Source organism: Mycetomoellerius zeteki, unplaced genomic scaffold, assembly GCF_001594055.1.
Source record: "Mycetomoellerius zeteki isolate Tzet28-1 unplaced genomic scaffold, Tzet1.0 scaffold20, whole genome shotgun sequence".
NCBI classification, from domain to species: domain Eukaryota; kingdom Metazoa; phylum Arthropoda; class Insecta; order Hymenoptera; family Formicidae; genus Mycetomoellerius; species Mycetomoellerius zeteki.
Window position 1 is genome coordinate 1,247,931 of NW_017256957.1, and position 13,148 is coordinate 1,261,078.

Genomic DNA, 13,148 nt, shown 5'->3' on the forward strand with positions numbered 1-13,148 from the left:
CTCGCGTGTTAAACACCAGTTATCTTGCCGATCGGTGAGTTTTACGTTTGCCCTTAGCCCAACTGGTCGCGTGCTAGCTGGTGGGTTCAGATCTTCATTGGTGGACCTTAAGCTTCTGCAGAACGGGCGGAGCTTGGGCTTCGATATCTCGATACGTCAGGCCGGCCGTCGTGCGTAAACCGCGGCTGTTCTCCCTTACTTTTGCAATTCTTTGTGCCGTACATCATCATCGGTCAGGGAGAAGTCGCCTTGTCGATCCTGAGTGGACCAGGTCGATCGCTATTACTCTCACGATTTTATCATCAGATAGAACATGCATAGAAATTGTTTTTAAACATTTAAGATTAAAGTGGATGTAGGATTTAATTTGATTTTTAATAACACATCAATTATTATATATGGTGACAATATAAACTGCTATAGAGAATAATTTATTTTTTTTTAATATTCGAGAATTTAAATAAATATTTTTCATAAACGTCTAATAATTTTAAGACAATTGTAAAGAATATCCCTATATACATAATATCATTCATTCATGGCGCAGCATCCCAAAGATCGGAACAAAGCTTAGCTCTCATTAAGTTTTCACAGCAATGGATTTTTTCTGGAATTAGGTTGTTTTAGCCTAATGTCCAATCCCCAGCTTGGGGGAACATATATATATATAATATATATAAGTATAATGTGTCTTTTTTAAATAAGAGATAACATCGATCAGTCAATAAAGTCGAGTGTGAATAGTCGATATAAGCAATATAAGCTTATAAATCGATCTCTTCAAACCTCTTCGTTTTTTTTCTCTTAATCGAGACAACCAGATATTTTCTCGCGATAAGAAATCTAAATTCCCATTCAGAAGCTATTAAGTCTACATGCAAGGGACAAAAACTACCGAGTTTTATTAAAACGAATCAAGTAAGCGCGATAAGACAGTTTGTGGAAATGACAAGTTTTTCTCGTGATTGTAGATGATACTGACTGAGGAAAAAAGATGATAACGTCGTCGCGTTTCCGCTAGTTTCTCTGCGATTCTGATTAATACACACAACATCCTCGCAATTTTCTGATTAGGGTATTAAGGAATCAAGGGAACAAGTGCAGACGCTCATTCTGATGTTCTCCTTGACGTCACCGTTTCGCTGACTCATCACTCTTATCGGAAGTCGTCGTCTTGCACTTGCAGATAAGGGTCCATAAAAGACCTTGAACAATGAGAAACCTGAAATTCTTAATTGGCCGATAGTCTATTAATTAAACTGTGGTCAAAGGTGGTTCCAAAATCGATAAACGTCGTTGGCGAAAAGCGAAATAGTTTTGAAGTCTGGAAGATATTAATTGAAGTTAAAACGTTGCTGAGAATACTCAGGAATTAGAATCTTTTTTTTATCTTATGAATGTGACAATATTCGATATTTTGTTTAAATCATATATAATCTAATTCATATTTCTTTTCTCTAATTATAAAATTTATTTTAGCTCTGCGGTATTAGATTGTAATTAATACAGTATAGATATTCTACGCATTGCGAATTTATTATTATCTGTTTATATTTAAAATTAAATAAATTTTGTGCCAAGTTACTTTTTAGAAAAATTATATCATTTTAATACATATCAAAAATTTTTCAGAAACTCTAATTTCAATTACTAATTTCTAAACGATTAACATCGTGCTAGGACACAAATGTCCTAATTTCGTTATTAAGTATTGGATCAGCAAGATTCACACGTTGGATTTGAATCGAATTGATCATTGCATGCACACCGTGCAAATTTTAAAGTAAATCACAAATGCAATCGTTCTCTGTGAGCGTAACAAAGCATGTTTATGGTAGTCCACGTTGTTAGCGTCTACATGCACTTCAGTTAACAAACAACAAGTGTGCAACAACTGTGTCAGCAGTGTACTTAATCTAGCGGTCTATCGGTCGTCGTAACGAGTTAGTTACACTTCTGCTAACAGAGTAGTTAGAATTACATAGCTAGTAGTCGATAATAACGTGGTCGACTGATCAATGAATGCAATCGAAGTATGCTGGATATTACATAAACTAAGTGCTCATGATGAGAAAGGGGAATGAGAAAGGAAATAAATCAGTTTTGATTCATTTATTTGAGCATTTGGTATTCTCTAGTAATGTTGTCTATGGGTCATTTTTAATTAACCTAGTTATACACACTGGAAGAAAATCCAATTTGCTAAATCGAGATTTTTTACGTATTTCTAAACTTTTCTTTTTCTCTGAACCTATATATATATATATATATATCTCGAAACTCCTTAATTCTATTGACTTTTACACATTATGGACTTGTTTCTTAATCAATTCTTTATCGAGTGAAAAAAAATTAATTAAAATATGTCTATTTTTACGAAAGTTACGGTAACAAATATAGATGGCGTCTCCGGGACTCGAGTGTGTATATCAAGGGTAGAAAAAAAAACGTGTATAACTATAAGGATTATGAAATAAGATAATCTTTAATTTTTGAAAAATATTTTAAGTATTGGTTTAAGTTCGTCTTAATTCTTATTTTAACAGAATTTACTTCAATAAGCATACTATTTAATCTCGTAGTATATAAAGCTACGATATTTTTATATTTCGTCAAAATATTACATTTCATGGAAATATAAAAATTGTAGACAGTTTTAAAAATATAAGAATAAAACGTTGATGTAGCGGAATGCTTATAAAATTGAATAAAAAAGCATGTTTGTAAGTGAAAAAAAATGTGAGTGAAAAAAATGTGAGTGAAAAAAATGTGAGTGAAAAAAAGGAGAAATTGCAAGAACAACGTGAAATCCTTCTAATTACTTTAATAGCATATCATGCGACCTTCTTGCTACTTGCACGAAATTGAGTTGCACGTTGGCCGAATTGATATATTATACATGTGTATCATACACTGTATGTGTATTATACATGTGTACATATGTGTGCGTATGTGTATTTGTATATATAGTACATATGCATATACGTATATGTATGAAGAAAAATGCGTTTCCGAGACTAAAGGAAAAGGGGAATGAGTAATGGCGGACAATTGCATTGCTTTCGATTTCCGCGAAAACGAAATGCATGTCCAAATACCGGGGTAGCATGTTGGTTTCGCACCCGCAATGCGGAGGCGGCCGAAAATTGCTTTTTGATGAGTCCTTCATTTTCGATACATCGTAGTACGGGGGAAAAAAATATTTCAGATCGCATTTCAGGTCGCATGTCAACGACATCACGATGCAACACTGCAGCACATTTCTGCGATTATTCTCTCGTGTCCTCTTCTAATTTTTTCGTACATTGTATATTTTCGTTTGCTGTCGTTAGTGAGCAAACATTCATTAAAAAATGTACGGGATGCAAACATTTGTTTATTCCTTTATTTATATGCTCGGCAAGCATACATAGCATTTGTAAAAGCGCCAAGTGTGCTTTTTGTACCTAGAAGTGTATGTCGATATGACATTAAGAGCCATTTTGTTTTTTTGCGGCTTAAATAAATTTTGAGCACCCTGTAACCATGAAATTTTCGAGCGGACTTTTTACACGTCCTTTTTGATAAAACGAGTAATTGTAATCGATTTCGCACATTGCTCGCAACTATTTTGGTACTCAAAGATTTAATTTGATTGTGAAAAATTCATTATAGAATATAGGCCTTTATTTATTTTGAATTATTACATTTACGTAAAATGATTTAGAAATATTGAAACCATTTTACAAGAGTTACGCAGCTTATATTTTAGCTTAGCAAAATAGACTTTACCATTTACTATAATTTATTGTCATCAATAAAATTAAAAAAGAACCTTATTTTCTTCTTTTTTAAATATTAAAAGTTTTTACAAGTTGTAAATCATTCTCTAAATAATCAATTTTTGTTCCGAAATCCGATTATTAAGTTGATAAATATAATATATATTTTTCTCTCTCTCTCTCTCTATCTGTTTCTCGTGTACACTCTTTTACTTTTATTGTTTGAAAAGTTTTTTAAATTTATTTCGATATATATATATAGAAAATCGAAGAGATATTTTAAAATAGTAAGGAAATTGTCTCTTTTTTCTATCCAATCTAATTTTCTATAAATTCTACAAATTAATGATTCTATAAATTCGAAACAAGGCAGCCATGTGTAAAGATAATCCGGTATTCTCCAGAAAAAGCAGACGCGTGGCACTTTGTAGACAGTTGATCCGTTCATGTATCAATGTGCATGTGCGCAGATCTTGGCTGGTGAGTTGCCAATACATGACACGTACGTACTTCTTTTTCCTCCAACGCGGGAAAGAAGTCGGACCCGCGGCTCGCGACTGGATTTACGGGGTACTGACCGATTTGCGGGCGGCGAAAGCATCGCGATTGAATTGTTGATGAAGCAAAGTTAATGATGATACGCGCGCGTCGAAACGTATTCATTTAAAATCAAGTTAATATTTATTTTTTCGTATATTTTCACTTTATCAGTTAAAAATGGCTAAGTGAATTTTTTAATCTTATCGAATATGTTAAGAAAAAAATCGTTTTTTAACCTTAGAATGACATCAATATGTAAATTTTATGTACAAGTGAACCATTGAACGCTGAGTTATATAATAATAGCTATACCTTAATTAGAAGGTTCAATCTGCAATGCTAAAGCTAAGACAAACGGAAACAAGTTTTTAAAAATCTTGTCTTTTTATTTACAAATTACCACTATTATACAAATGATATTATATAAATAATAATAAAACTAATAAATGTTAATATAATTTTTTAAATTAAATATTAATTCCAGGCTATATATATATAAAAAAAGTTAAGAACTATGCAATCTAAATACGAAACATTAATATATTCGATTTCAATATAATTATATATAATTCTATCTATAGGTTTTATCGAATTTTTTCATTATTTTCATTTTCGATTCCACCTAAGTTATTTAATTTATGACTAAACAATCTTATAATTTAGCCATCATCTTCTATTCGTTGTCGAAATTAGTTTGCAAAATAAATTTTTCCTCACACGCGTGGCGTTTGTCGCATGTTTTGCATGATGGATGATGACGTTCCGACACTATCGCAACAGAGCTTCGATTGCATGCCGTCGCGACGAAAAAAGCTCAGGCCCGCTATACGAAGAGCATGCCGTCCGGGATCTCACGGCCGACAATCGCCCATAAAACCCGACTTTGAGCCAGGGTCGGTATCGTGATCCAATCACAAATCAATTTACCTGCCATCCCGCGCGGATACGATAAAAAAATTTCGCTACCGAGATACGTCCTCCGGTCATCCGCGATACGCCAATGTCTCTCTCACGTTCTCGCGTATTAAAAATCGATAGCATCGTATGTGCACTCGCCGTTCATAATTTCCAAAAGGTACAATTAAAAAACTTAAGTTGCTACTATAAGGGTGAAAAGATGGCAAAAATTAATAGTTCTAATTTACGATAAAAAGTTATTTTGTTTTGATTGGTCCGATAGTATTAGTTAAAAAATCGCAAAATATGATGGATGTTAAATAATTTTTAATAGAATTATCTTTTTTACAGTGTAAAAAGATTTAATTATTGCCGCTTTTTCGCGATGGTTGATTGGTTCTTTCATTTGGTTCATTTCATCATAAGAAATAAGTATTAAGTAGGTATATTTTAATAAGAATTCGAACGAGTATTTAGTACATCTTGATAATATAAATTTGCAGATATAACATAAAGAAAATTGAATTGTTTGACATTTTTTACAAAGATATTTATAATTGGACGCATCTAAAAGGTTTGCTGTCCAGATTAATTGTGCAGGTACATCAATATGGATGGCGTGCGCACACACACGCACACATTTCTTTTAAATTAAATACATATTAATTACATTGAATAAAATATATCGATTATATAATTATATAATTAATAAAATAATTATATAAATATTTATATAATTATATAGGTAATTAAATAACCAAATATTATATAATTAAAAATGATTTAAAACTATACTTCCATTTTTAACAAAGCTATGTAAGAAGTTGAATTGGATGCCGCCTTTCCGCTGTGCTGATTAGTTTTCTAGCTTGGCTCACTTTGTGCTGCCAGAGTAAGGGTGCCGTCCCATGTACACGGAATCGGTACGACGGAACGGATTTCTTACTAGAAATAAGTTCACTAAAATTCCATTCCATAAGAAGTTTCTCTGCTGTATCGGAATCACTGGAACCATGACCGAAACGATACCAAATCAACGGAATGTCATGTCGGTTGCATGTAGTTGCAGGCTATGTCGACCCGGCTATTTGAACGATTGTCAATAGTTGAAATTAAATAGTTGAAGTGAACTTGTGTCCAATAGATGAGCAAGGTTACTGCTAGCAAACACACCAGCATCGCTACGTCTTCCTTCTGCTCCAATGTCTACAATGCTAAAGCAACAATTTGCATCACTCACGGCAAGCAGATTTATACTATGATTGCCTTTATAATTACAGAAAGACGAGCCACTATTCGGTGATGCCTACAATTAACAATAATATAATAATAGATTTATTTAAAAATAGTTCAAAATATGTTCAAAAAATAGTTATATCAGATACATGCCTGAATCATAATGTGCTTTCCATCGACAGCTCCAATGCAGTTGGGAAATTGACAAATTCTCTCAAAATCGTCAGCAACCTTTTGCCAATTTTCATCAGTGGGTTGTAGAAAAACTCTATCTTTTAATATCTCCCACAATGCAGTGCAAGTCTCCTTTATGATTTTAGAAGCGGTATTTGCTCCAATATGAAATGCATATGAAAGAGGTGCCAAACTATCACCAGATGCTAACCAGCGTAAAATCAGTTGCAATCTTGTACGAGATGAAATTGGGACTCGACATAATTCTTGCTTCTCAATATGTAGTCCAATTAATGACAGCAATTTATCAAATAATTCTGGTGTCATTCTAAAGTAATTGAAGAACTTTTCACAATCGGTCGTTTGCATTTCAACGACTAAATTGTCACTTGCGCCTTGGAGACGCCTCATCCTTTGTGTAAACATTGGCCGTATCCAAAATTTTCGTTTTCTTGTATTTTTCTTTTGATGTTGTAATAAAATGTTATAAACGAAATACAATTTTCGTACTCTCTTAAATACCGGAATGGCACGCCAACTTGGCATATTTCTTGCATTTCACAATAATTTTAGCATTACAGATAACACTACTTCTTCATCCATCATTATAGATTTCTAAGAAAAGGTTTCTGAATAAGCATAATTTGTGCAATTATCTTTAACATTACTTTGAATACTCAAAAATACTGAATTATAAAAGTGAGATATATTTTGTTATCAAAATTCCATTGCGTTCCGGCTACATGGGACGGGTAGAGAAACTTCTTACGGAACGGAATTGTAGTGATCTTAAATTTTCTAGTAAGAAATCCGTTCCGTCGTTCCGATTCCGTGTACATGGGACGGCATCCTAACTGTCAATATAGGGATTTTGTATCTTGACAGCTCAAACATCAAACTATCGTGATTGTATAATTAATTTATATACTTAATTTTTGTAAAATGTAAGAAATAAAAAGTTAAGTAATACTCGCGTCTGTAGTCATCCACAAAAAGACGAAGATGAGGAATAAGTAAGTCAAATTTTAAACAGGATATTAATGTTTATAGAAAATGATTAGCGCCGAGACGCTACTGAATCTCTAGATAATCATTATATCTTCGAAATCATCAAGGGCACAAGACAATTTTGTGATACGTGCCACAGAAGTAGGGGAATTTGCATATCATGTTACAGCGAAGATCGCTATTTCAGAATTGCAATTTGCCGTTTTCTTTTCCGTCTCGCTACTTAATGCGGAGCCGACGGCTTGACATCTTATGGCAGTATCGGTGATTACGATATCTAGAGGATCTTGATTAGTTTCTCGACGATGTCTCGAAACTTTCGTCGTTAGCTAATTGGCGCTCTCGTGAAACCGCGTTGTTTGCGAGACCAACGCGACGTTGTATGCGCAACGTATCTGACACTCGATGCCGTGCGTCGCATCACCTTACTGTGAAACGCCGTAGATAACAGCTCATGACGAACATGCCATAATGAAATCTTAATTTACTTGATGATTTCCTAAATATCATCTTTGAGCTCGAGTATTACTAAACGTGATTCCTTTACATCAAACGTATTTTGTATATACTGAATTCTAATTTCCGATCATCTTCTAATGACGCGGACATTTTGCTGTTAATTTTTCTACTAATAAATATCTTAATAGTCAGATATTTAAAAGATAATCCTTATTGAAGACATTCTCTCTTTATCAAAATAATGATTTTTTGGTATCTTTTTACATTTTTTAAATGACAGAAATAAAAGAAAAATAACAATTATAAATTTATATTATTAATTAAATATTTGCTCTTGTACACACACATGCACACGCACACATACATATACATATTATACATATTATATATAGATATATATCCGGATAGCTTAAAAAGTCTACATCCCAAAATCCGAACATAACTGCCAATGTTCGATTGGAATGTGACGAGCAATTTGCTGACATGTAGGTACTTAAAAACGCAATTGTAATAAAATTAGTGAATTTATCTTCAATTAAGTATAAATTTATAAAGTATAAAATAATACAATATAAAAACTCTGTAATCTCGTTTTTTTACTAATTTTTAATTGTTTTCTTTACAGCTTCTTTTTTTTATAATAAAATAATTTCTAATTATAACATAATAATTATTAATACTGTAAAAGTAATATTAAATAAATAGTTTCAATGAAATAAATATATTTCTCACGAATAAGTTTTTAAGTATCTTTTTCTCAGTGTGCTTCTCCATTCAAAATTCGGATTCAGAATAAGTTTATGGAAATATTTCGTGAAACCGATCAAAATAATTCGTGTTGTGTATTTCGTAATATGAGCCATCATAATTAAAAATATTATATTTTATGATAGGAAAATAACGCTTAACTATAATATAATATTAATTAAATTGTCTGAGAAACAAAATAATACATATTTTTTGTATATATAATAAATATATTTATAACGATTTTTTTCATTTTTGTAAGAAAATAGATTTCGGTTTTTATATTATAGTAAAAGATTTATATCATCTCACATTTTTTAGTGTATTTATTCGATTACTTTTATCTCTCATACATTGTTATTTATTAAAATATAAATCAGAAACTATTATACCGAGAATTTATGTAAATCTTGAGAGGAGACATTTCTCGGAAGAATTGATTTCGCGAGTGTTCGCTGCCTAATAGAGGCAATTGTCTAGATGTCGATAGACAGCATGACGTATGTTCTGCAACGATTGCTCGCAAGTTTATGGACAAAGAAGCAAACTGTCGTCTCGATAATGGAACTGTCATTAGGGCGCGTGGGTGGCCGGCCGAGTCAAAGGCCGCTATTATTCGCGATACACATATGTTCTCTCAAACGATACAGTCCGTCATCCGCAATCATTAAAAATTAAAGAAGCCTAAGTACACGCATGTTACAGATAGCCATATGTGTCCACACCCACGGATAATACTAACGTATGATCATATATCGATCTATACGGCCACCGCAGTTTATCGCTTCGTAAAACTACCCTGCGATGCAAACGCCCGCGTTCAACAAAAAAATGTCTCGTACCCTTGTTATCAGAAGCGGGAGTATACAAAGGGAAAGCAAGAAAGCGGCGTACGAAGATTAATATTTCAATGTTGAGCCGTAGAAAGTGACACCGCAAGAGAAATACAGCATGCATGATCGATCGTCCATTCCATGTATTGGACGAATTATAGGTACGCGAGGAACTTATTTTGCAAAAAATTATAGAATCGTTATGTAAACACATAAATTCCCACTCGCAAAAGAAAGAAAGAAAAGTAACGATTTTAATCCAGGATTTTTATTTCTGATATAATTTTTCACTATAAATACATAACAATAAGATGAACAGTCGTTGTCATCCTGTAAATATTTATCCTAATTCAATTTTTAATTTAATTTACATTTTTTGTAAGCAATTGTAACTAATTTTCTGTCTCACTTTTAATAAGATTCTGCAGAATTAGCTGTATGATGTAAAGAAATCAAATTAAGTTCAGTTTGACGTATATCAATCTAAAATCTTACTTTGAAATTGTAACAACTATTATAATGATTTATAGGAACATCGATTATCCTGTACTGTATAAATAGATAAATTAGATTTTTATCTATAACACTTACGTAGATTATATATATATATATATATATGTACATTTATATCTATACAATATACATATGTATATATGACTCATTTACTATAAAGTAACTTAAAAATTATTTTTGAACTGCTTTTTCAGAAAAAGAACGGAAAAGAAAGAACATACTTGTATTCCTCTATAGTCAGTTATTAATTATTACATCAAAACTACATTTTAAAATTATGAATATCACAACATTTTAATTACTTAAAACTGATTTTCTGGAAAATTTTGTTCGTGAGTTGTGTTATTGTTGTAACAAGTAAAATAAGCGACATGTAAACTACGTTTTTTTCATATTAGGGAGTTTTTGCAATAACGTGAATCCAGATAGAATAAACGTTCACGTTATCCTTTTCTTAATTAGTTGTTAAGAAGAAGATAATGTGACCTTAGCGTTTATCGTATCTGGATAAACGGTATTGCAAAAAATCCCTATTGTTGATTTCGGAGACTACTGTATGTCTTGATAAGTATCTCTGCGTTCTGACTACTATAGATTAATGTTTTATTTTATACATATATATATATCTACATTACGTGTAAAATCTTAATTTATCTATTTATGATAGTCAGAGCAATGATAGCCTCCGGTACCAACAATATGAAAAAAAAAGTAGTTGTTTACAGCAGACGCTCACTGCTGCTTTGAACGATTTGAATTTATGACGACACACCGACATGCAGGAAGGACGCTCTGAAATTCAGATTTCAATGCTTATCTTGAAGTTTATTTCACATCGACACGGTCGCTATAGTATCAGCGCCATCAGCAAGCCTATATACATCACCGCCGATTGCATCATCGTGTGTGCGGGCGAACTTCATTCGTCATACACGCCGATTTTTCTCCGATAGCGCCGGTTCTGCGCCCCGAGAAAGAGCTCAGCCGACTAAGGGGAAGGAAGGGAAGGGACAGAAAGGGGCGCAGATTACATCTGCACAGCCGTGTCGCATGTTGCACCGGCCAAGCCGGGCGGCGCAACGTGCGGCGACTCCGTCCGTCCGGTCATTATCGGCGAGTTATTATTATTCTACGGTCGGCCACACGCTCGCAGCGTGCGTCTTTCACGTACCGCGATTCGCCCCGGATGAGGAAGAGGCGGAGGACGAGGATGCCGGAGGAACGCGGGACACCCCGAAGAAAAGAAAGAGCGGCATGCTGACCCGCACGGGTCATTGACGGAGAAAGAAAAAAAATAGACGCCGCGGAGAAGGGAAGAGAGAAAAATTGCCGAGAATGAACACACGCTTTCGAACTAAACATTCAGCGGACATTCGAAGGATCTTCTTGAGAGATCGTCCTTACTTTTTTCTGCGCTTAAAAGAACGCAATCGAGAATACAAAGGAACATTTCAGGCGATTACATTATTCAATTTGCATTTGATATATACTTCGTATAAAATTTTGAATAATTTAGAATTTATATTATCAATAATCTTATATGCTATCACGTGATTAAATATTATGGAAGGACATATGTTAATTAATAGATATTAAGAAATTTAAGTTATAAATTAATATTAATTCTTCAATTAACAATAAAGACAATAGAATTTATAAATATCTATTAAATTAATCGTAAAATTATGATTTTTTAAAATCAAGTTTTTACAATTCATGTAAAATTTAAAGATCTGCAGATGGCATTAAAATTATTGGAATTTTAACATCGAAAATTATATGATCATAGAAATCGTGAATTTTTATGTTCTCTAAAGTAATAAAATAGAATTAAAATAATATTTCATTCTTTATGGTCACCTAAACAGTGCAATTTTGCATTCATGGATTATCAACTAGCTTAATCGTACTGATATAGGAAAGTGTTTAATCCACATTAAAATTGAAAAAGATTAGCTGAACATTCCATCATACTAAAGTTGTTGCTAACGCCATGACACTATATGAATATTATCGATGAACAGAATGCAACGATGCGACTCATGAATGTTTTCGATATGTCGTTGCAACGAGTGACACAAAGCCGGATTAAAGTAACCATAGAGTTCTACTAGATGACTATATGTCGGTCTCGTCTTCATAATTCATAAGTATGCAAAGCAATCTATGCGTCTCTCCTCCTTTTTCCACCTGATGCCTGTTGCATCGAGTGCATCTGCATATCGATAACGATCGGAACTTTATATTTCATCGGCACTTTATCAATTCGATGGCATTAATGGTCTGCATTGTGAAGTCACATTGCATAAACGTTATACATTTATATTAACGAAAATGTTAAACTTATATCAATACGCAAATAACGTTCGATATTTGCAAAATATCCTTTTGTTCTTACTGCATATTTATGCTTCATTAAGTATGCTTTATTGGGTATTGGGAGCATAAATAATAATGAGAATATTAAAAAAAGAGTGATGATGGAAGTCAGATATTATTGAACGTACATGCTTAAAGGAGATCAAAATGCACAAAACACATAATATATGACAATATTATTTATAGAATCTATTTATGAAGTATATACTTAAATTCAAATCGTAAAATAATTTTTATTTTTCTCAAATTTGTTGCTTATATAAAACTCACATATTTATTTATTCTTGATATTTGCAAATATTTCTTTAATTCTAGTTATATGTATTTATTTTTTATTGCGGTAATATTTATTTTATCTGTATTTTAATAGCAAGAGAAAGAGTGAGGAAAATAATAGAAAAAAAAAATTGAAACGTATCTGTATACATGACACTACATATGGCATATATCGAACGTTAATAAATTTTCAAATAACTAGTGATAATCTGATAAGTAGATAGTATCATCAAAAATAGCTTCTTAATCAAAACAACGTTAATATAAAGATATATACAAATAATTAAAGAATTTGTCTTTTAATAAACGAGGTGCAAGATTAAGT

The 13,148-nt window shown here is 32.5% G+C and overlaps 1 protein-coding gene across 1 annotated transcript; it reads right to left on the minus strand.

The window, feature by feature from the left end:
* Positions 1-6,297: 6,297 nt before the first annotated feature.
* LOC108722239 (putative nuclease HARBI1) lies at positions 6,298-7,154 on the minus strand. The gene is made up of 2 exons (XM_018447229.1): positions 6,588-7,154; positions 6,298-6,504 (listed from the first exon to the last, which is right to left on the minus strand). Exons 1-2 carry the CDS (start codon positions 7,152-7,154, stop codon positions 6,298-6,300), a joined length of 774 nt encoding a protein of 257 aa, XP_018302731.1.
* Between the last annotated feature and the right edge of the window lie 5,994 nt (positions 7,155-13,148).